This window comes from Podarcis raffonei, chromosome 3 (assembly GCF_027172205.1).
Source record: "Podarcis raffonei isolate rPodRaf1 chromosome 3, rPodRaf1.pri, whole genome shotgun sequence".
In the NCBI taxonomy this organism is placed as follows: Eukaryota; Metazoa; Chordata; class Lepidosauria; order Squamata; family Lacertidae; genus Podarcis; species Podarcis raffonei.
Window position 1 is genome coordinate 104381793 of NC_070604.1, and position 24340 is coordinate 104406132.

At 47.3% G+C, this 24340-nt stretch overlaps 2 protein-coding genes across 3 annotated transcripts in view; both read left to right on the forward strand.

The window, feature by feature from the left end:
- PRKCE (protein kinase C epsilon) overlaps window positions 1-24340 on the forward strand; it is a 325248-nt gene that overhangs the window by 2277 nt on the left and 298631 nt on the right. Inside the window, exon 1 of one of the 2 annotated variants that reach the window (XM_053383374.1) lies at window positions 19141-21062. The exons of the other annotated variant lie outside the window; for it this stretch is intronic. Coding sequence (XP_053239349.1) covers window positions 20715-21062 — 348 coding nt within the window. The 5' untranslated portion in view covers window positions 19141-20714. Of the gene's footprint in view, window positions 1-19140; window positions 21063-24340 lie in introns of those variants that run through there. 2 annotated transcript variants of the gene reach the window in all.
- Window positions 576-19124, forward strand: LOC128411591 (uncharacterized). Its single transcript, XM_053384029.1, is given in 2 exon segments — window positions 576-5713; window positions 18935-19124. Coding segments are annotated over 2 exon segments (5217 nt in total). The 5' UTR covers window positions 576-686.

The window sequence follows — 24340 nt, forward strand, 5'->3', positions numbered from 1 at the left end:
TGATGGATCCCTAGGTAAATAAGGCTTCATTTCTTTGGGGGCTCGTCCGGGATAAGCCCCCTCCCCAAATACGGACCGGAGGGCCAGGCTCAACCAAGGTGAACAGCTCAGCAGCGTTTGCAGGCTTCAGCGCGCACCCCGCCTGTTTCGTGGGGGAAGCCGGCCACACTGTCCTGTAGTGGAGACATCTTGTTGAGGGAGAAAAACAAAGAGGACGGCGCCGAGGGGACAGGTCCGCAGCGGAAAACGGTAAGCCCAAGGGAAAAGGGCGTGGGCCCAAGGGAAAAGGGCGAGGCCTGATCAGCCTCAACTGGTTGTGCAGTAGAGTGCCGCCAGTAAGGTTTGGTAAAAAGGGAAACAGGGGGAAATTATTTTGGTGTATTTAGTGTGTTACATGTTGAAATTATATTGGTGTGTTTTGTATGTTGTATGTTGCATGTCAGATACTCTAGTGACTGAATTGTCAAGTGTGGGCCAGGGCTTAGTGTCCCCCTTGGCCGAGCGATTGTAGGGCTGTAGTGTGTGGAGTGTGAAAGAATTTACAACCTGTTAGGAGCAGAGTATCTGGAAAAAAAAAAAAAATGGGGTCTGGGGCAAGCCAATGTAGTCCTCTGGAATGTTTTTTAAACAACTGGAAAGCAGCCACAAAGCATGATGATTGGGGAATCAAATTGAGAAGACAGAGGATGAGGACATTGTGTGAAGTTGATTGGCCCCAACAAACTAATTGGCCATCGGAGGGCAGTCTTAATTTGCAACTAATCAGCCCACTATATCAAAATATCTTGAATGTCCACCCAGACCAGATCCCTTATATTTCTACTTGGAAAACCAATGTAGAAAAGAACCCACCGTGGTTGAAAGCCTGCCGAGGCGACGCCCCACAAAGTACAGTTTGTGCAGTTCGACCGGCAGGGAAGTTAGAAAGGCCCCCAGTGATACCAGACCCAGAAGATGAGGAGGGAGGAATTATTAAACCACCTCCACCCTATGCTCCACCAACTGCCCCTCAGGCAATTCCACCAGGCCCAGGTCCCCAGGCACTGGGAGGAGCTGGCCCCCAGCCCAAACCCAAGACTGATGAGTCAGAAGGAGAAGAGGATGATGAGGATGAAGAGTTTGTAGAAAGATTAGTCAAGCTGACAAATAATAACAAGACATGGACAGAGGAGCAGGCAGAACGTTTAAGGAAGTATGTGGAACCTTATGCAAAAGAAGTGGATGTCAGCCACTATTTGTTAAAGGCAGCGGAATGTACAGGGCAACATAAAAGGAAGTGGCAGAGAGAGTGGGGAAGGGCGGCGAAAAGAGTGACCCTCCATAGGGCACATAAAGCACAGAAAAAGGGCGCGGCCAGAGTGATGCCTCTGCGTAGAGTGTATGACCCTCCGGCCCCTGCGGGACCTAACGGGGTGGTGCCCAATAGAACTTATACAGTTCAACATGTCCCCTTCTCTAGTGCAGATGTTTGTAATTGGAGGAACCAAAACCCTTCATTTGAGGAAAACCCAGCAAAAATAATAAAGCTGTTTGAGGGAATTTTCAAAACCTACAATCCGACTTTTGATGATGTGCAATATTTGATGGATGCCCTGCTAACTACAGAAGAGGCTAGGCGAATTCATGCTGAAGCCCGAGCACACATGAGAGCGCAGGGGGCAGGAGATCAAGCTGTTGCAACAGGATATCCTGAAAATACACCGAATTGGGATTATCAGACCACTGAGGGGCAAAACGCCCTCACCACTTATCGCCAGAATGTCTTAAATGGCATGAGAAGGGCAGCCAGGAAGCCTACTAATTTTGCCAAGATCAGGGAGATAATGCAAGGGAGTGAGGAGCCCCCAGGCGCCTATCTGGAAAGACTGAAGGAAGCCTACCGCCAGTATACCCCTGTGGACCCAGATGAGGCTGTCAATGCCCCTATCATAAAAACTGCCTTTGTAGCTCAGGCAGCACCCGATGTCCGCCGAAAAATCCAGAAACACGAGGCTTTCATGGGCCACACCCTTGAGTGGATGCTAGAATTGGCTCAAACCACTTATAATCAGAGGGAGGAAGAGGCACAAAAGAAGAAAGAGAAATATCAAGCAAAAAAGTTGATGGCATTACAGGCTACCACACCCACCCCTCATAAAAGAGGAAGCACCCAGGGAGGAGGACAAGGCCGTCTGGGGAGGAACCAGTGCGCCATCTGCTGGCAGGAAGGGCACTGGAAAAGAGAATGCCCACAGGCTCACTTAGATGGAAGAGGACGAGGAGAACGAGTCCCAGGGCCAAACCCCGTGGGATCTGGACAGGAACTGAGACCCTGGACATTGGCGAATGTTGGCAGGGGTAGAGGACAAGGACAGGGACCCCCCTGGCACCCCCCAACCCAAAGACAGCCCGGCGCAATGAGCCTGAGAGAGAAAGAAGAAGAATATTAGGACAGACCGGGCCCAGCTGATTTAGGTTCCCGTGAGCCCATGGTCAAAATACAAACAGGGAGCCGAACCATCCCCTTCATGGTTGACACCGGAGCCGCCCACTCTGTTTTGCCAGTACCAGTATCCAAGCCCACCAAGCAAACAATTAATATAATAGGAGCTACAGGCAAATCACAAAGAGCCCCATTCCTGCAATCTGTTGCTTGTAGCTTGGGCGGTCAAGTGGTCCAACACAAGTTTTTGTATATACCGGAGTGTCCCATCCCATTATTGGGCCGAGACCTGCTATCAAAATTACAAGCCCAGATTTCTTTCCAACCAACGGGAGAAGTAACAATGACCACAGGGCCAGCAGGGGAATTCTCCTTAGAGGTACCCTTAAGGGAACATTGGCGCTTAATGATGGTAAAAGAAGAGGAGGGGATTATTTCAGAGGACCTCCTGCAAGAAGTTACCCCTGATGTGTGGGCAGAAAGCAACCCGCCCGGAATGGCAAAGAACATCCCACCTATAATAGTCAAGCCCAAGCCATTCGCCAACCCTGTGGCTGTGAACCAATATCCTATCCCCCGAAGAGCTGCGGAGGGAGTATGGGTACATTTGGAACGGTTACTTCGCCATGGCATCCTGAGACAGTGTCAATCTCAGTGGAACACCCCACTCTTGCCGGTGAAGAAGGAAGATGGCACGTACCGTCCAGTCCAAGACCTTCGATTGGTCAACCAGGCCGTGGAAACCCTCCACCCCAATGTGCCCAATCCTTACACGCTGCTGAGTCTAATACCTCCTACTGCATGTTGTTTCACAGTATTGGACTTGAAGGATGCATTTTTCTGCTGCCGCCTGGCAGAGGAAAGTCAGCCCCTGTTTGCATTTCAATGGACAGATCCAGGAACAGGCACCAGGGTGCAATACACGTGGACAAGGCTTCCACAAGGCTTCAAGAATTCTCCAACCCTTTTTGGGGTAGCATTGGCATCGGACTTGTCTAGCTTCCCCACCAGCCCACGCAGAGTCTTGTTGCAGTACGTGGATGATCTTCTTTTGGCTTGTTCAGACAAAGACACGTGTATGGAAGCCACCAAGGACTTGCTGAACCATCTGGGTGAAGCGGGATACCGAGTATCTAAGAAAAAAGCCCAAATATGCCAACCTACCGTGAAATATCTTGGATTTGATATATCTTATCAGCAACGGACCCTAAGGGAAGAGAGGAAGCAAGCCATTACCCAGATTCCAAAACCAAAAAATCGCAGAGAACTTCGTGGCTTTCTGGGATCGGCAGGATTCTGTAGAATATGGATACCAGACTACAGCACAATTGCCAAGCCTCTGCACGAATCAACCAGAGGGACGGAAAAGGACCCCTTTGTGTGGGGAGAAGAGCAGCAACAGGCCTTCCAGGATTTGAAAAGGGCATTGCAACAAGCACCAGCGCTGGGTATCCCAAATCCAGAAAAGCCTTTCTCCCTGTTTGTGGATGAAGACCAGGGAACAGCAAAGGGAGTGCTATGCCAAAAACTGGGAAGCTGGCAACAGCCTGTGGCATACCTATCTGAGCGCCTGACACCTACAGAACAAGGTTTACCGCCATGTATGAGAGCAGTTGTGGCAGTAGCTACCCTACTGAATAAGGCAGACAAATTTACTTTTGGCCAAGACACTGTTTGTGTGACCCCGCATGCAGTCCCAGCTCTGCTCGACATGAAGGGTACCTATTTCCTCTCCCAAGCAAGGATGAGAAAGTGCCAGATGCTGTTGTTGCACCCGCGTTTGAAGTTCCAGGTTACTACCGCCCTCAACCCAGCTACCCTGTTACCGGTAGGAGAAGGTGAGGAGCAGACGCACGATTGCATTGAAGTGATGGATGAAGTATATTCCAGCAGACCTGACCTAAAAGATGAGGCAAACCCCCACTGGCCTTCATGGTTTGTAGATGGAAGCAGCTTTGTTGAGACTGGACAGCGGAAAGCAGGCTATGCAGTGGTAGCCCTGGAAGACCAGGTGATCGAAGCAAAATCACTCCCGCCTGGAACATCGGCCCAGCTGGCAGAGCTAACTGCGCTTACCAGAGCCCTGAACCTGGCAAAGGGACAGGAGATAAACATTTATACAGATTCTAAGTATGCATTCCTGACTTTACATGCCCATGGAGCCTTATGGAAAGAAAGAGGTTTGCTTACCTCCAGAGGAAACCAGGTGGCCCACCCACAAGCTCTATTGAACCTTCTGGATGCTGTATGGGAGCCCGAGGCAGTGGCAGTTATCCATTGCTATGGCCACAAGACTGGACCAGGGGAAGTGGCCAGAGGAAACCGATTGGCAGACAGAGTAGCCAAGGAAGCAGCCCAAGAACTGGCCCCCGCCTCGGTTATTGGAGCACTGGTCCCAGAAGAGATTTTAAGCACCGCTGACAAGCCAGCTTACACAAAGCAGGAAAAGGACACTGCAGACGCCCAGGAACTGACATTGTCCAAAGAAGGATGGTACCTTACCCATGATGACAGGATATGGATTCCAGAGTCTCTTTCTCGGCAGATAATTCAGAGATATCATGGTTCAACCCACATAGGACCCGATGCTACAACCAAGCAGCTGGGGAAGTGCTTCTATATAGCCCACCTCTACCAACTGGCAGCCCAGATCTCCAGGAAATGCCTGCTATGCCAAAAGAATAATCCCAGAGCCGGACCACTGGCTCCCCCAGGGAGTCAGCATAGTGGAACTGCACCTATGGAAGATCTTGTCGTGGACTTTACTGAATTACCCCGTTGTGGACTACACCGCTACCTGCTGGTGGCAGTGTGCACCTACACCGGATGGGTCGAAGCATGGCCAACAAAGACTGAAAAGGCATTTGAAGTAACCAGGTGCCTGCTTAGGGAAATCATCCCTCGCTATGGATTGCCAAGGTCCATAGGATCTGATAATGGACCAGCATTTGTTCACGCAGTCCTACAGGGACTGGTAAAGGCGCTCCAGATCAACTGGAAGCTGCATACTGCTTATAGACCCCAGAGTTCTGGAAAGGTAGAGAGAATGAACAGAACTCTAAAGAATCAGCTGTCCAAGCTGACGCAGGAGACCGGGTCTAATTGGGTGGCCATGTTGCCCTTGGCATTGCTCAGGGTCCGCAGCCTCCCGTCAAAGCGGACCCATTTGTCACCATTTGAGGTTTTGTTTGGGAGACCAGTCCCCTATGTTAGAATGTTAACTCCATATGCTAGCCAAGATATGCAATTGAATAACTATGTACAGTCACTCTCCCAAGTTCTCTCCTGTTTCAACAGGTGGACCCAGGCTCGCACCCCATGTGTGTTAACTGAACCGTTCCATCAGTTCGAGCCAGGTGATAAAGTGTGGGTGAAAGACTGGCAGCGAGCCCCCCTACAGCCTTGCTGGAAGGGACCATACACTGTGCTACTTTCTACACCTACTGCTGTGAAGGTTGCTGGCATCACCCCGTGGGTCCACCATACTCGAGTGAAGAAAGCTATTTCAGACTGGACAGTTACACCAGATCCAGAGAACTCCCTCCGGCTGACTATCGCCAGACGCCTGGCAGACGACCGCTCTGCTGATATCACACCGGAAGCTGATATCTCTACGCACAGCTGAAGAATTGGATGGGAGGGGCGCCCACCGGGAGCGCCTCCAACGTTCCAGCCTTGCAGCCTTTGTCCCCTGATAACGTCCAGAACCCTGAACGAACTTTAGTATGCATTATATGGTATGAGGAGGAAGCAGTGGGGATTTTGACACCAAGCATTTGCAGTTTACAGGCGGCTACCTATTCGTGTGGGTGTGTAGTGGCCCATCCACCGTGGGTACCCTCTCCTTGGGGGGCAAGGTTATCCTCCACCCATCAGGGGTACCATCATCCCCCGGGGATTGAGGAGTTTTATCTCCACACCATAGGGTTTGATGCTTGGAGGTATCCCCGACCTTGTTTCCCTAACCAACTTGAGCGTCCGGATAACCCCAACCCCCTTTCCAGACCCATACCATGACTGATCTGTGGTGGGGAGAGCCCTGGCATTCTTGGGGTTGGTGGGTGGGAGTTATCTCAACTGCCCTTGTCACGTGGATGTGTCTCTTTTTTTGCTGGCACGAGCGCCATAGAATTTGCGGGAAGAAGCGTCCCTCCTCCATCCCACTGACAGTTCTCCTTCTCTTCCTAGTTGGGGAACCCGCCTGCGCTCTGGCCCAGGGGGAAGTAGGGTCCTGGATCTCCCAGGTAAACATTACCCGTATCATGGTCACGCGGGGCATCCACAACCCTTACAACCGCTGGCTGCAAACGGCAGAAATGGTAGCTAAGGAGGAGAATAGGACCCGTTGCCTTGTTTGTGCCTTGGGACCTCTGGATGCGGCTGGGGGCATGCCCCTGCTTCCGTTGCCTCTTAATCGGACCCGAATCCAGTATACTGGAAGTAAATTCCAGTGGGGCCCATACTGGAATCATCCCTATCCCCTCCGTGTTTATCGGATTCCCGGATGGTTCTGTGTCAACCAGACCAAAAATGCCACCCTTGGACACAATATAACTTTTACTGGGCGCTCCTCATGCAAGTGTACGTGTAACCCCACTGATACCACTGAGTGTGGCGGAGCCTGCACCAATTTAAATCTTTTAGCTTTTAGTTCTATGGGTGACCATATGGCCACCCAGAACAAGGATCCTGTATATTGGATTTGTGGGACAAAGGCTTTCCACCACCTCCCCAACGGTTGGTGGGGCAATTGTTATCCAGCCTTCCTTTTACCCCCCATGTGGCTGCTCCCTACCACCTTATTTCCCCATCGCAATCACAGATCTGTTGATATCACGAATATAGCCTCAGGGAGCAAGCAGACGTGGGGAAAGGATGAATGGCCACCTGAGCGAATAATTGCCCACTATGATCCGGCCTCCTGGAACCCTGGTGAGTTAGTAGCAGGTGCCAGAGAGCCCATGTACAATCTAAATCGCATAATCCGACTCCAGGCAGTAGTAGAGATTGTGGCCAATGCAACGGCCACCGCCCTTCGCCTTGTTGCTACCCAGCTGGATGAGACCCGCACTGCTGTCCTCCAGCTGCGTTTGGGAATGGACTTTATTCTGGCCAAACAAGGAGGATTTTGTGCTGCCCTCAACCTGACTGGTGGAGCATGCTGCTTCAATATTTCAGATCATGGTGAAGCCATCCGTAATCTAGCCGCAAGTATTGAGAAGGTGGCACACGTCCCTGTACAAGTGTGGGAAGGATGGAATATGTCTTGGCTAGATAAGCTTTTGCCAAATGGGTGGCTCAGAGGAATGTTTTTTATGCTCTTAGGACCAATTTTATTTTTATTGCTTCTTTGCTTCTGTATTCCCTGCTTGGTGCAATGCTTGCAAAATATGGTGCACAAAACAATGTCGCGCATGATGGGTCCCCGAGTGATAGCTTTGATGCGTGAATACCAGCCTATTGCCTTGGACGAGCCAGAAGGCTGTCCAAAAGAAGAGGAGGGAATGAAGGAAGGGACGGTTTAGCTCTGTAGCAATATAGATTGCCTGAGCAAGCTTTGGCTTTAGATTCCAATAAAGATTGCTTAAGCAGGTTTGGCTTGTGACACTGGTCAAGTAAAGAATAAGAGGAGCCACGTAGGCTCAAAAGACAGGGAAATGGGTAAGGAACGTGCTTAACGTGATTATCCTCCTAAGGTGTGCCTATAGGTTGGCAATTGGTGATTGGTGGAAGGAAGGTGTACCTATAGGTTGGCAATTGGTGATTGGTGGAAGGGAGGTGTACCTATAGGTTGGCAATTGGTGATTGGTGGAGAAATGTGTACCTACAGTATAAGAATGCCTGCCAAATGCCATGTATTTACAGCCAGTCTTTCAGAATTTATTCTGCTGGTTGTCTCTGTGCACAGATAATAAACTGCTTTTCTCCAAAGAAGATTTTGCTTTCCTGGTACTTTTGTTCCCTCCAAGGTCCGGGGATGGCGTGGCTGATGGATCCCTAGGTAAATAAGGCTTCAAGGCCCAGGGGCCGCATCCGGCCCAATCGCCTTCTAAATCCAGCCTGTGGATGGTCTGGGAATCACCGTGTTTTTACATGAGTAGAATGTGCCCTTTTATTTAAAATGCATCTCTGGGTTATTTGTGGGGCATAGGAATTCGTTCATACATTTTTTTCAAAATATAGTCCGGCCCCCCACAAGGTATGAGGGACAGTGGACCGGCCCCCTGCTGAAAAAGTTTCCTGACCCCTGATGTTGAGTAAAGTCAAGCCTTTTTAGATAGCTTTGAAACAGAATTATTGATCTGGAAGTAATATTCAAATAATAATAATAAAATCATCATCATCAACTAGGTAACTGGAGATCTGCACTCAGAAATTTGCCCAGCTGTTTCTAATCAGCATATGAAACCACCTTCACCCATATCCCATTTGTTTATTCACAATTCAATTGTCTTTCCTTTCATAACAGCTGCACTGTTTTACCAGCATTTTGTGGCTGAACCTTTCGCCGCAACCACAATTAGGGTGTTTGCAAACATTCTGTGGCATCCCTGCTTCTGCCCAATCATGGACAACCCTGCCAGGGGAGGGTGGGGGTTGTGCAGGAACGGGGGTGCCTTCCCCTGCAACAGTGATGGCAATTGTGATTAATGAGAGTGTTTCTTGTACATTCAATCCTTGCTGGGAGTTTTGCATGCTCCTTCCACCAGATAGTGCTGTTTCTCCGCACAGCCCACTTAGAATGCGCAGGCCATGCAAAGGTCAGGGGCTGGCTCAAGGTAACACACAGCCTGCAGCTGTCAAGCCTCTCTCATTTCTCTTTGCTGTTTCACAGGCAAAGAAGAGTGAAAAGCAGCAGCCCGTGAAAAGCCAATCCCTCGGTCTACAAGCGGTGGAGGCAGTGAGAGATTTTACTTTCTTGGGCTCCATGATCACTGCAGATGGTGACAGCAGCCACGAAATTAAAAGACGCCTGCTTCTTGGGAGAAAAGCAATGACAAACCTAGACAGCATCTTAAAAAGCAGAGACATCACCTTGCCGACAAAGGTCCGTATAGTTAAAGCTATGGTTTTCCCAGTAGTGATGTATGGAAGTGAGAGCTGGACCATGAAGAAGGCTGATTGCCGAAGAATGGATGCTTTTGAATTATGGTGCTGGAGGAGTCCCTTGAGAGTCCCATGGACTACAAGATCAAACCTATCCATTCTTAAGGAAATCAGCCCTGAGTGCTTACTAGAAGGACAGATCGTGAAGCTGAGGCTCCAGTACTTTGGCCACCTCATGAGAAGAGAAGACTCCCTGGAAAAGACCCTGATGTTGGGAAAGAGAAGGGGAGGACAGAGGATGAGATGGTTGGACAGTGTTCTCGAAGCTACCAACATGAGTTTGACCAAACTGCGGGAGGCAGTGGAAGACAGGAGTGCCTGGCGTGCTCTGGTCCATGGAGTCACGAAGAGTTGGACATGACTAAATGACTAAACAACAGGTCTATAAGCAGTCCTCAAAACAAAATGAAGCAATAACTTCCCATCGCTACGTGCATTATTGCAAATTTTATATTGTGATGGTTTAACTGGGGATTTCCCAAACTTGGGTCTCCAGCTGTTTTTGGACTACGGTTCCCATCATCCCTGACAGCTAGATAAGGATGATAGGAGTTGTAGTCCAACAACAGCTACAGACCCAATTTTGGGAAACTGTATTAAACAGTGGATGAAGAGCCTGTGGACCTTCATATGTTGTTGGACTCTAACTCCCATCTAGGGTTGCCATACGTCCATAATTTCCCAGACATAGCCAGAATACTGCAGTCGGAAGCAGAGTATGAACGGAAATTGCAAAAATATCCTGGAAAATCCTCAAATCATCCCACTGCTGGCTGGGGCTCGTGGAAGTTGGATTCCAACAGCTTCCTGAGAGGCACAGGTTGAAATAACATTTTATTTTATTTTATTTAAATTTATTAATTTTTCAGTTTAAATTTTTACAGTCAATGATTAACAGCCAACATAAAAACAAGATTCCACAGAATCTCCTGAACTTCCCTCCTCCACCATGTGAGTCCTTTTGTTAACCATTTCCTCCTGCACCTTTAATAATAATAATCCAAATCTTTTACATCTCCATTATATCCAAAATTCAACATTAAACTACAAGTGTCATTCCAATTCTACTAATGATTTTAGCTGTTTACAATGGTTTTTAATGTAAATTATAAATTTCCCCCATTCCTTATTAAAATTTTGGTCTTCCTGATTTCTGATTCTTCTGGTCATTTTTGCCGTTTCGGCATAATCCATCAACTAACCTGCCATTCTTCTCTGGTAGAAGTTTTGTCTTCTTTCCATCTCTGGGCCATTAACATCCAAGCAGCTGCGGTCGTGTACATAAATAGCCTTTCCTGCTCCATTGGGATTTCAGCACCTATGAAATAACATTTTCAAATTGCTGTGTTAAGGCAAGAAACACACACACACACAAATTGTTAGAGGTGATTTGGGGTCTTTCCTGCCTCCCCACCCCCAAACCCAGTAGTAAATGAACATGTGAGGCCATCTCACACTGAGGCAGCCCCTAGTCTGGCCCCAGATTGTCTGTCTGCCTTGAATGACAGCAGTTCTTTAGGGTTTCCTACAGAGAGATTTTCCCACCCCTGTTACTTGGGGTGCTTTTAACCAGAGACTGGATGTGGATGTGGATGTGGATGTGGAAGCTTCTACACACCAAGCACTGAGCCCCTGGAATTGACAGCAAAGTTCTAGTAGTCTTGATCCAGTGTCATTAGAACCAGTGTCATTAGAATCAGAGAATCATAGAGTTGAAAGGGACTCCCCAAACCCCTGCAATGCAGGAATTCATGCAGGAATTAAGAACTGGCTGACAGGCAAAAGTTAACCACATAAAGCTTTTACCATGTCTTTTACCTAGGACCCTCATACCTACGGGACCGCCTCTCCTGGTATGTCCCACGGAGGACCTTACGGGCTTCAAATAAAAACATCTTGGAGATCCCGGGCCACAGGAAGGTTAGGCTGGCCTCAACCAGAGCCAGGCATGGCCCCGATCTGGTGGAATGTTCTGTCACAAGAGACTAGGGCCCTGCGGGACTTGACATCTTTCCGCAGGGCCTGCAAGACAGAGCTGTTCCACCAGGCCTTTGGCCAAGGCACAGTCTGACCCTCCTTTGGTAATCCTCACAGAACTCTAGCCCAATGGTTGCCATTAATTTGATTTTGAATTGATTTTAGAATGAATTGATTTTAGAATGCATTTCAATTGATTGATTGTGATTTTATGTGAACTGTGTTGCTTTTATTGTTGTTGGCCGCTCTGAGCCTGGCTTCGGCTGGGGAGGGTGGGATATAAATAAAATTTTATTATTTATTATTATTATTTGTCTCTACTCCCGTCCCCAAAAAGCTTTGCCTATTTCATATCTGCATAGGGATAGGGATTATCTAAAATCTGCAGCAGCCTAACTCCCCGCTCCCTGCTGATTTTTATTGGTGCTATTGAATGGGTATGTAGAACAGGCCTGCCTAATTTGTGACTCCCCAAGTGGAACTCCACTAGCCATGTGTTATGAGCCACTGGGTGGCAACAACGAGTAAGCAAACTTCTACCTCTTATCTTTGCGGTCATGAACATTCCACCAGGGTCACTTGCAAAAGTGAGCACCCCATCTCGGATGCTGACAAGAATAAAGGTAAAAAGGTAAAGGACCCCTGGACGGTTAAGCCCAGTCAAAGGCAACTATGGGGAGCAGCACTCATCTCGCTTTCAGGCTGAGGGAGCCTGTGTTTGTCCACAGACAGCTTTCCGGGTCATGTGGCCAGCAGGACTACACTGCTTCTGGCGCAACGGGACACTGTGACAGAAACCAGAGTGCACAGAAACTCTGTTTACCTTCCTGTTGCAGTGGTACCTATTTATCTATTTATCTACTTGCACTGGTGTGCTTTCAAACTGCTAGGTTGGCGGGAGCTGGGGCAGAGCAACGGGAGCTCACTCCGTCGCAGGGATTCAAACCGCCAACCTTCTGATCGGCAAGCCCAGAAGACTTGGTGATTTAAACTGTGTCCCATGCAGCTTACAAGAATAATGAAAGGTGAGCAGGTGTGTTCTTGGACTAATAATCCTAGTCCTTAGTGAGAAAAACGATGCTCTTTTGGGGATCCAGGGAACATTATCCTTGACCATTGTTGTTAAGTTGTGGGTGAACATATCAGACGACACAGCGATTCTTCAAACAGCTCTTGTTTATTCACAGGCCAGAACTGAACTGAACTGAAGGGTTCAGCCAGCCGGCTTATATAGAGCTGCAGTACAACGTAACTGTAACAATTTTCTAAAACTATCCAATCACTGAACGTCACTTTCGATCCCTTATTTGCATAACTATCTACAGTATCCCCCTGCTGGCCCAGCGTGAGAACTTCAGTACATAACAATTGTAGTTCAGCAAAAGTTACACCTGATGTAGAATCTCCCAGGTTAAACTCTCAGTATCTCTAGTTAGAAAGGAGCTAGAAAACAGCTAGAGACCCTAGAATCACTGCCCGTCAAAGTAGATAACATTGTGCGAAAATAGCTGCATGTGCTAAAAGAGCTTGGAGCAACATTTTAGTCTCACATCCGCCCATGATCTCAGCAGCTATTAGCCAATGCCAGCTGAAATGGGTCTTCCAAAGGCAAAGACTCCATTTGATCAGATGCCGGGGGGGTAACACAGAGGAAGGCGATCTCCATTACGTTAAAAGGCATCTGGCTGGCTGCTCTTGGAGTACAGCGCTGAACTAGACAGATGTGGAGTCTGGCCTGCAAAGTGAATTATTACAGTCTCATCTATGCGTGCTCTGCATTTGTAAGGTTATCAACAATATACAACTGGTGATAATCAGAAGCGCTGATTTGCCATTGCATGAGCAAACAACTGAGAATGACTCCGTTGCCATGGGTGACATAAAGCTCTCCCAACTGCTGACAACTAATCCAAATCAATTAATCATATGAGCATTGAAATCAATTAAATAAATTAAAACAGGTGGTTGAATGCAACTGCTCAGTGTTCCAACCAACCAACCAACCAACCAACCAGCCAACTGTACTGTGTTTTGGGATATTCCATTCCATTTCACCTCCCTGTTTTTTCCTATTTGACCACCCCCTCAACCAAACATTTTGTGACAACCAAGCATGTTGTCATGATCATTATATTATTATGCTGTGCATTGTGCTGCATAAATTCTGTTCTTAATGTTGTAAATCGCCCTGAGATCTTTGGATACAGGCAGTACAGTGGTACCTCAGGTTAAGTATTTAATTCGTTCCAGAGATCCGTTCTTAACCTGAAGCTGTTCTTAACCTGAAGCAATACTTTAGCTAATGGGGCCTCCTGCTGCTGCTGCTGCTGCGCCGCCGGAGCACGATTTCTGTTCTCATCCTGAAGCAAAGTTCTTAACCTGAAGCACTATTTCTGGGTTTGCAGAGTCTGTAACCTGAAGCGTATGTAACCTGAAGCGTATGTAACCCGAGGTACCACTGTATATAAATTGAATAAATAAACATTAATTCTAATGCTGCAAGTTAACAGAATTGGCTGCATCTCATCAGTATTGCATCCCTGGTCAAATATGGTGCTCAGGAGGCCAAAGGAACTCACTGGTGGAAGAATTATGCAACTTCCATCCTGTTCTGTTGTATTGTTGATGTACATTGTCCCATCTTCCCCTTGGATCCATCTGGGAAGGCCGTTTCCCTTTGGCATTCCCTTCATTTCCCAGACCCTTGAGGGGGGTGCTGAGCAGGGCAAGGATGTTATTTCTACGGAAGGCAAAGTTCTGCACCTTCTGATGGTGTAGGAAGTCAAGCCTGTGCAGATGATCCAGGCCAAATGGAGCACATGCTGAAATCTCAAGACATTACCTCACTGTCCGTGGCGGCATGGTAGTGCTGAAGGCAGGGGTTAAGTGAAGCCAACCACAGCTCATCAAAGCAATTATTGGGAGCCAGGAGGAATCCAGCTCTGCCTTCTTCCGAATTTAGATTTGTCAACAATTTCTCACAGTTTGGACCGTGCGAAGAAGATTCCAGTGGGATCCTGATTTTAAGATAAATGAAAAGAGGCGAGGGAATAGCCAAACAGCTGGACGGAAAATCCTAAGCAAGCGTAATATTCACACCAGGCTTTTGCATCTACTGGTGTGCTAATGTCATCTCTTGGCACCAGTGGCTGTGTATAAGCTTGTTCTTTATGCACATAAACAGCGCAAGGGCTATTCATTCATAAGCAGCAGGTGGGACCCACAGCAATATGTGGTAATGTGGAGTTGCTCTTTGTTCAGGATTCCACCCATTCGCTTTTCCAGTCCTCCCTGTTTTTTCTCACACCCAGCCTCAGCAAGCAAGCAACACGTCTGGGCCTCTGAGTCTTCACTGGCCTGGATTTGCGGTTCCTCTTCAGATTATTTTCCCATTAAAAACTTTGTGCACTTTTGCAGACCTTGGCATTCCGGAGACTAAGGGTGGGTTTTTATTCTCTGTTTCTCATGTTCCCATCTTAAATTCAGTTCTCCACATTCTGCAGCAATTTGCAATGTGTGTGTGAGTGTTTTTTAAAAAATCCTCGTTCAGTTTTTGTTGGTAATTCATGAAAATTCGTCAGTATTTTCTCCCAATAAACATGTTTTCCTATGCCTTTTAAACTACACAGCTGAACTATTGAACTCTCAATCTCAGTTATACTGAATAGCAATTTGCAAGACACTATATATATATTAAAAAGTTCCTTGTGAGTCTACATATATGCTTTGTGTTGGTGTTATTTTGAATCACAACACGAATTGCAGTGGGCTATTCAGTGTACATTATATGTTTATTATATACAGAGTTGTGTTTGATCAGATACTCTGTATTCCTTCCTTGTTGGATTTTAAACTAAAGTACACATTGTTTGCAAGTGATTCCTCCTAATATTATTATTAATAATAGATGATTGTTTCTAATACTATGATCATATTTATGTACACTTTCCCCTAAAATATGCATTTTGTATACAAATTTAATAAATAATCAATTTCTTCCTTTGGACGTACTACTTTTGGCTTAGAAGATTCCAAAAATCTGGCCATTCTGCTTGGCATTATGCTCCTTGGATGTAATATTCCTGAAGAAGCTATAAAACCTATGTTGTGGGGTTTTTTTGGTTTTTTTTTTAAAGGGTGGTTGGGTGCATAGCCTCCATAACAGTGTTTTTTTAGCCAGATATCTCTATGTAAAGGTAAAGGGACCCCTGACCATTAGTTCCAGTTGTGACTGACTCTGGTGTTGCGGCGCTCATCTCGCTTTACTGGCCGAGGAGCCGGCTTACAGCTTCCAGGTCATGTGGCCAGCATGACTAAGCCGCTTCTGGCGAACCAGAGCAGCACACGGAAACGCTGTTTACCTTCCCACTGGAGTGGTACCTATTTATCTACTTGCACTTTGATGTGCTTTCGAACTGCTAGGTTGGCAGGAGCAGGGACCGAACAACGGGGGCTCACCCCATTGCGGGGATCCGAACCACCGACCTTCTGATCGGCAAGCCCTAGGCTCTGTGGTTTAACCCACAGCGCCACCCGTGTGCTCTATCTCTATGTATATGGCTATAAAAAAATATGTGGCAGAATATGATAGCAGCTAGTACCTTGGGTTAAAATCCAGTCGGGAAAAACAGGGCAGCTTAAAACTTGCTCACATTTATAGCAGGCCTCGTGTGAGAGTCTCTGGAGGGGAGAGCCGCTCAGAAGGGTTGCTGTTTGGCTCATAGCCAGGCGCCGCTTGTGTGCAGATACTGTTTGCATCGTCAAACCATCCCCTTCCAAAAGCAAACACACACACACACAAATGCACGCCACTGGTGACAATATTATTGTAGAACCACTGACTGTGTGTTTGTATATGCAAATCTCTGCAAGCAAGCAAGGCTAAAATCTCTGCAAAGAAGGCCTGGATTTCTTTGTTCGGCAGCTCTGTGCATGGATCATAGATGGTAGAATTGTGGAGTTGCAAAGGACCCTGAGGACTACGCAGCTGTCCCATATGGAGATTGAACCTGCAATTTTGGTGTTATCAGCACCACACTCGAACCTGAATTCTGTACAGGGACCTGTGCAGGATTACCCACTAGGCAGAGCAAGCTTAGGGCCCCAGCAAAGCAAGGGGCACCCAAAAATTGAGATTTTTAAAAAAAGAATATTTATATATATATATATTATCATGGGGAAAAAGTCAGAACTTTGCTCTACTCCATACTCTTCTCTTATTTTCCCTGTTTTTTTTTATTACTCATCATCATCACCATCTGTTTACTTGTATACCACTTTCCCACAACATTGTGCCCAAAGTGACTCACATCTCAAGCGAACAATTAAGTACAATGGTTAAAAAAAGCATATTATAAATAATAATATCAATCATTTTTTTTTAAATCCATGCAAGTGTTTATAAAACAATACAGACACATTGAACAGCTTAATACTAAACAGGAGCAAGAATAACACCTAACACAGTACAGTAATTAAAATTAGTGCACAAAACATCCTCTTGCACCAATATAAGCCAAGACTTCTGTAGCTAAATTCTTCAGAGTCATCTGTTTCTGTCTTCCCCTGCTCCTTTTCCATCCTTCTCTTCAGTTCTTCACCATTCCTTTCCTGTCTCCTGCATCTTTCGCTACACAAGTCTCTGCACCTTTTCTAAAATTTAAGTATCTAAAACAGGGAGCATCCTACTACTGCAACATAAATCGAAACAATGTGAGGTCATCAGATCCTGACATGTGTTGCACGTGACATACATTTAGGGTTGCCACCTGTCTTGTATAATACAGGATCATCCCGTATTTCAATGTAAAAGGCTAATTACTGTATTGATAAGTTTTGTCCTGGATTTCAGGTCTTCTCTCTGTGTGTGCCAAGTTAGGGATCCTCTCCAAATGCATGTGTTTGAAAAGGTGTGTGAAAGGTCAAGTATTTAAGCTCTGGATAGCCAAGTAGAGACATATTTAAAAATTCATGTGTAGATGTGTGTGTGTTTGAGGGGGGGGATTAAAGAGGGGCCATCCTGTTAGGCTTCAGCACCATAAAATTTGCCTCCCAACCACCCCGCCCCACATTTTGCCTGAACAAAGCCGGCAACTCAAACGCATGTGCATCTCAGCATCCTTGTAAGCTTTGTGCCATTTTGAAAAATAAACTTTTTTGTTATGGTTTAGTGCTGTTTCGATTTCGAATTACATATGGCGGGGACACCGTAATGTTTTCAGTGCTTAGGGCCTCTAAAGCTCTTAATCCGGCCCTGACAGAGATATATATGTCTGTTAGTCCTAGTGCTTCATAGGGCCGTCAGTATTAAAGCAAAATTGTGGGCCAGGATGTCTGTGCATGAGGCCTAGTTCTGTGCAGAGATGTCCGTGTGAGGCTGAATTCTGTACACCCCGCATGGGAGCCACAGTCAGCAGGGCCATTTTGAAGGTGAGCTACAGTCATTCCTACTCATACAAACCTGTTCCTTCTCACAGAATTAAAACCTTGCCAGACTGGAAATCGCTCGTAGATTTCCTAGCTTTTAAACATTTATTTATGTGTATCTATATTGTTATGTTGCTTTTAGGCCACAAATTGGCTCAGAAGCATAATAAAATCACGTTTTATTGCTGAAAACATCAGCATCATTTTTTAAACACCCCCACCCCCCCAGGGATCAGGTAGCAATTCTTTAGCTGCAGAGCAAAAGCCTTCCTAGGCCGCATTAGCATGATGTAATCAGTCCTGGGCACAGATAAGTTTTTACAATGCACCACTCCTTGCTTATGTTGCTGATTTTTATAGTTTGATTTATTTATTTATTTAAATGGGGGGGGGGGGAGTTAGATAGACTCTCCTTCCTTGGAGGTTTTTAAGCACAGGTTGGATGGCCATCTGTCACGGATGATTTAGCTGAGATTCCTGCCTTGCAGGGGGTTAAACTAGACGACCCTCAGAGTCCTTTCTAATTCTAGGATGATTCATGCAATTTTTGTTGGCCTTCATATAGATTATGCAGAAGGACATAAGAGGTGCCCGCTCGATCAGACCGAAATCCTGACAAGGTCAATATCTTATTCTCACAGTGGCCAACCCCATGTCTGTGGGAAGCATGCAAGTGCAACACGGCTCTGTCCACCTGTGATTCCCACCCACTGTTATCATAGAATTGCCCAGCTGGAAAGGGACCCCCAAGTGACATCTAGTCCAACCCCCTGCAATGCAAGAATCTTATCCATGACAGATGACCCTCCAACCTCTTTTTATTCCAGTGGTGACAGAGGATAGCCATCAGCGCTAGTAGCCCTCCTCCATGAATTCATCTAACCGTCTTTTAAAGCCATCTAAGCTGATGGCCACCGTCGCCTCTTGTGGCAGTGAGTCCCTTAGTCTTTTAACTATGGCCTGGGAGAACATCTCTCTGGCCCATTTGTGTGCCAAATTCAGATGCGAAGAGGCCTGTTCCTTGACTTTTACGCAAGGCTATGTGCTTGACAAGAAGCCTGGCAGCCTTCGCCTTGAGCGGGATTTGAGGGGCTGGGCGTCGACGGTTCCCTTTGCCCTAGGGGCTTGCGATTTGAACGGAGTCATCATTGTCGTGGTTACTCTTTTTATCGCCTTTGATTGCCTTTTCTAAGAGGAGTCTCCCGATAGGAAGCCCCCTTAGGCTCCCAGGCCGGTGATAAGGAAGGCGAACCAGAGAGAGACAGAGGTCTTTAAAGGAAAAACAAGCGAGCAAGAGGCAAGGCGAAAGCGGCCCGGTTTGAAAAGAAGCGGCGCTTGGAGACGCAGCAGCGAGGCGCGCGTAAAAGCGGGGCGCACGGAGCCCTTTTGCGCCCGGGGATCGGCTGAAAGTCACGACCCCGGGAGGAGAAGCGGCGGCGGCGGCGGCTGTTCTCCTTTGCCTTCCCCGCTCGGAGCTGTTGCTCGCCGGCGATCGCTCAAAGTGCTCCCCCAACAGGCAAAAACTTTCTCTTCGCGCACTCGCGCTGCCTCGCTCGCAGGCACACACACTGACGTCTTTTGCGCATTTCCTGCATTAGGGAGACAGACCCAGAGAGCGAGCGAGAGAGAGAGAGAGCGAGAGGTGGGGTAGGGCTCCTCCAGCCCAGCGCCAGACACACCAGGCGGGCGAGCGGCGCAAAAACAGCGAGCGCCCGGAGAGAGCGAGCGAGCGAGCAAGCGCGAGGAGAGCGAGTGCCAAGGGAGCGAGCCGGAGACAGAGAGAGAGAGCAACCCATCGCCGTGCTGGTTTGGGTCGTTTGGCGAAATATATTATTATTATTTTTGTTATATATCTATTATTATTTTATTTTTTTAAAAAATAAGCTCCGTAAGTTGAACTCCCGCGCTGAGCAGTCCGATCCGGAGCCGCTTCTCCCCATGCCTTGGATTCGATCCACTGGATCCTTGGCCTTGGAAGAGGAGGAGGCGGAGGAGGAGAAGGCGGCGAGGAGGCTCCTGCAGCCGAGGCGGATGTAAGGTTCCCTGGCTGGGCTGGACTGTGTGATTTCTCTGCTGCTTCGTCTCCCAGCCGGGGAGGCGGCGGAGCAGGCAGGGCGGCTCGCTCGCTTTGCTGCTTCTGGGTGGGTTTTGTTATTATTTTTCAAACTCCCCCTTCTTCCTCCCTCCTCCTGGGCTGCCGCCGCCGCCGCCGCCGCGCACAGACAAGACAGCACTAGCGTGTGCAAGAGCTTCGGATTGTTTTTCTGTGTGTGTGTGTTTGTGTGCAGAAGACTGATCCAGGATTATGATCTAAAAAGGGGGGGGTGCGGAGGAGGAGGAGGAGGGGGAAAAAGAAAGTCTGTTTCTCTCTATCCAGAGGCTCCTCTGATTTTGCTCCGATTGCATTTTGGATTCCTGCAAGCAGGGACGTCTCCCCCCCTCCCCTCCCCTCCCGTCCCTTCCTTGTTTTTCCGTTAGGAAACACACACAGCCAGAGAAAGGACGAGACCTCGATGCATGTCTGCATGCAGGCGTGTGTGTATTCCCCGGGCGTCGCGAGAGGAAGGGCTAAATAATCACAGGTAGCAGAAAAAAGCAACAAAAGGAGAGAGCCCCCCCCTTTCCCGCCGCCCTGCTGTTCTGAAGCCTGCACCTCCTGCCACTCCAACCTGCCTTCTTATTTATTGGAGAAATCTCCTCGGATCCCTCCGTACTTCAGAGTGTGTGCTTTAATCCCAGGGAAAAATTAAACAACAACAACAACTAGTGAAGCCATCTAACCATGGTGGTTTTCAATGGCATGCTGAAAATAAAAATCTGCGAAGCGGTGAATCTCAAGCCCACAGCTTGGTCCCTGCGGCATGCGGTGGGTCCCAAACCACAGACCTTCCTGCTGGACCCTTACATTGCCCTCAATGTGGACGACTCCCGGATTGGCCAGACCTCGACCAAGCAGAAGACCAACAGCCCTGCCTGGAACGATGAGTTTGTCACGGACGTTTGCAACGGCCGGAAGATCGAGATGGCCGTTTTCCACGATGCCCCCATTGGGTACGACGATTTCGTGGCCAACTGCACCATCCAGTTTGAGGACTTGCTGCAGAACGGGAGCCGCCACTTTGAGAACTGGGTGAGTGTTCGCGTCGTACATACACACACTTCCGCGGCACTGAGAGGTTCCATGCTGTGCAGGTGTCTGTGGCAGGTTGGGCTTCAAGCTGGATGGAAACGCATGCCCCCCCTTTGTTTGACAGATGTCTTGGAAGGCATGACATGGCCCTTGGATGGAGAGCTTTGTTGATGCTGAGGCAGGTGGCTGAGCTGTTCACGTAGATGTCGAGGCTGTCTTGCCTGCTTTGTGAGAATGAAGGCATGATTTCTCCTCAAAAGGAAACCCACCACGATATGGTCTGAATCCCATTAGTTTTGTTTTCACGTGTTGCTCATCCTGGGAGACACGAGCGTCCCCAGGTAGCGCCATTGCCTTACATACTCAATAAGGCTAACCCTATACTGTATATTTTCTTCTCATTTCCTGTGCTTAAGAAAACATGTCTTGCCACCTCTGCAGCCTCAGGAGAGTTGGGCTCATGATGCCTTTGGGTTATAATAATGCTACACTTGTCCAGCTCTTGAATCTCCACAATCTTTTGCTGTAATTGCCCGGGTCCTTGATGGCAAAAACAAATGATGAGCTACTTTTTTCATGTCTTCCCTCGCATGCATGCCCCACACAAAATCCCAAACAGGCCGGGCATGTGTCAATGAAAGAACAGCATCAGATTCTTAGATATGGTACCCAGACTCTGAGACTTCCTGGCTCTCTGCTGCTTTCTACGGCCTGCACGATCGACAAAGTTGTCCGTGTGCACTTTTTAAAAGCATCCTGATGCTTAATGATTCCTTGTCTTCCCCTCACGAAAAGGGCATAACTTGCATGTCACAATCTTAAGAGGTGGTGGAAAACAGTTGTCTAGAGCCTGAGACCATCCAGAACCCAGGCAGCATGAAAGCTAGCTTGAAAAATAATGTTGATAATAAAGCAGTCTCATTTGAGTGTGGGAGATGCGTCTGGCAGAGGTGGTGTCAAATTGGCTCAGGTGTTGCCCGGCCCCATTGGATTCTGCTTGGGGTGATACTGAGAATGGATTTCGAGCTTGTGAGTAATAAATGAATGAACTGGGGAACCCAGTGTATATTTGACCATGAAATCTCCTGGTCCGCAAGTGTGGGGTCTGTGGATGTAATAGCTTCACCCCAGACTCCTAGGGATGAAGTAACGTTTTAGTAGGCCTTAAAATGCGCACCTCCGTAGGGTTGATGGGGGCAAGGCTTACAGGGCAGGACTGTGAAAGTGGAATGTTAATTGGACTTTCAGAGAACAGCTGCGTTGCTTGGCCATATAAACACCTGAGCAATTGTTGTCAGTTGTATGTAGTGTGTGTGTGTTGGGGGGGGGAGTTGGCTTATCAATACGGATTAAGATTCTTGTTTGATTTCGAGGCACCTTGCCATGATTTAACTGAGGGTATGAAGTGCATAACCATGAAGAACATTTCCCCGCACTGACATTATGGTATTATAAATATACATTTGAGATACTCCAGCCTGCTTTATGAATTGGCTAGGAAGTAGACAAGATCTGGGGTGCATCCTTGCTTCAATTTCACACGTTACATTCCTCTGCGCACTATTTAAACTAGTTATCTGTTGCAAGTAGAAAAAAATGTATGTCTGACCAGAATCTAAACCCCAGAGATTAGTACTGTGGTACATGAACTGAATAATGGTATATGCAAGCTTTGATCCCATTCCTTTCCCTTGGAATTATTTCCGGCAATATCCTGGGTTTACTCCAAAGGATACGATATGAAGGTTACAGTTTTGGTTGGGGAAGATGGGAATATTTTTAGGCTTAAGACACTGGAAGTAATGCTAAACTTACAATATTATAACCTGCAATATTATCTGGGCCTGCAGACATATTTTGGCAGCCTTTTAGAAAAGCCCTTGTTGTTATGATTATTTACATGGCACATCACTCAAACAAAGTAGCTTGCAGCCTTTAGGTTCAGAACAATCTTGTGTGATTGCTATTCCCATTTTACAGATGGGGAGACCAAGAGAGACTGACTTCCCACATGTCTTGGCAGGGATTGACTGAGCTGGCTTGCCTGAGATCTGCTATCTTGCTGGGCCGCATTAGCTTTTCAGATGCAGGTGAAAAGACTTTGGATCTTGCAGTATGCAGGAACTCAACCCAAGAGGGTGTTGTTGATCCTGTCTTAGATCTTGAGCAGAATTGGCAATGAACATAGGAAGCTGGTGAAGGCAGACAGGCATTCTGTGGTGGACGTTGTCTGAGCACATATGTTCTGTCCTGTAAGCAAATACCTGGAAACACTGCGAGTGTGTGTTCAACCACATCCACCGACTTCTCTCTTGCAGGATAGCACTCAGTGCAGTGCTGTGTACTTTGACTGACAGCAGCTTTTGCAAGTTTTCAGCCGGAGGCTTTTCTTAGTTATATTTTCTGAGAACCATTTTTTAAAACTGGATATATATTGAAGCTGGGAGGTTCTGATGGCAACACAAGGAGGACTCCTCTAGGTTTGCAAGGATGCTGAATTCACCTCCCTTTTTGCACAGGTCGATAGGAGCCAGGGTGTTTATAATCTTTCCCTTGCAAATAAAAGGAAAAAAAAACTATGGAAGAAGCAAATTCCCAGCTGAGCCACACTGTGCTGAGCTGCTCACCTCCTCAAACAGTAAAGAGTCATGAATTTGGAACATCATTGTTTGATGATACATCAGACTTAAGAGATATTTGCGCTGTCTTTTCTGATATGGTATAAAAGGAATAAATCAGCAGGAACAAATTGACTGGTGCAGGTGTATCTGCGTTGGCATCGCCATCTCACAGGAAGCATTTAGAAATTGACTGATGAAGCCATATGCTGTCAGCATTCAGGTGTGGGTGCTGGGTTGCTATTGTTTTTGGTAAGATGTCTTGCTGCAGCCCCAAGATTGCGTCCCAATTTGCGATGTCGTTAGTGTTCTAGCTAAAAAGGGCATTTGTTTTGGAAGCTCTAGGAAAAGTAATGCTGGAGAAAATAGGGAACTTTACTTTTGGAACAAAAAGGGTCCCATTAACAGGAATGTGGGGAACTTGTTTCCCTACATATGTTGTTGGACTACAACTCCAGAAGTTGACTGGGGCTGGAGGGAGCTGCAGCCTGTCAACATCTGGAAGGCCAAAGGTGCCCCCTCTTGGTACTGTACTCAGATGCCCCAAAGCCATGATCTGAAGGCACATCTTGCATGGTTTGCTCCTGGATGGAAGACTGTGCTGTCACCCCAGGTACACTGCCTTGTGTGTTCGTTATGCTGGCATTTCTAAGAGTACTC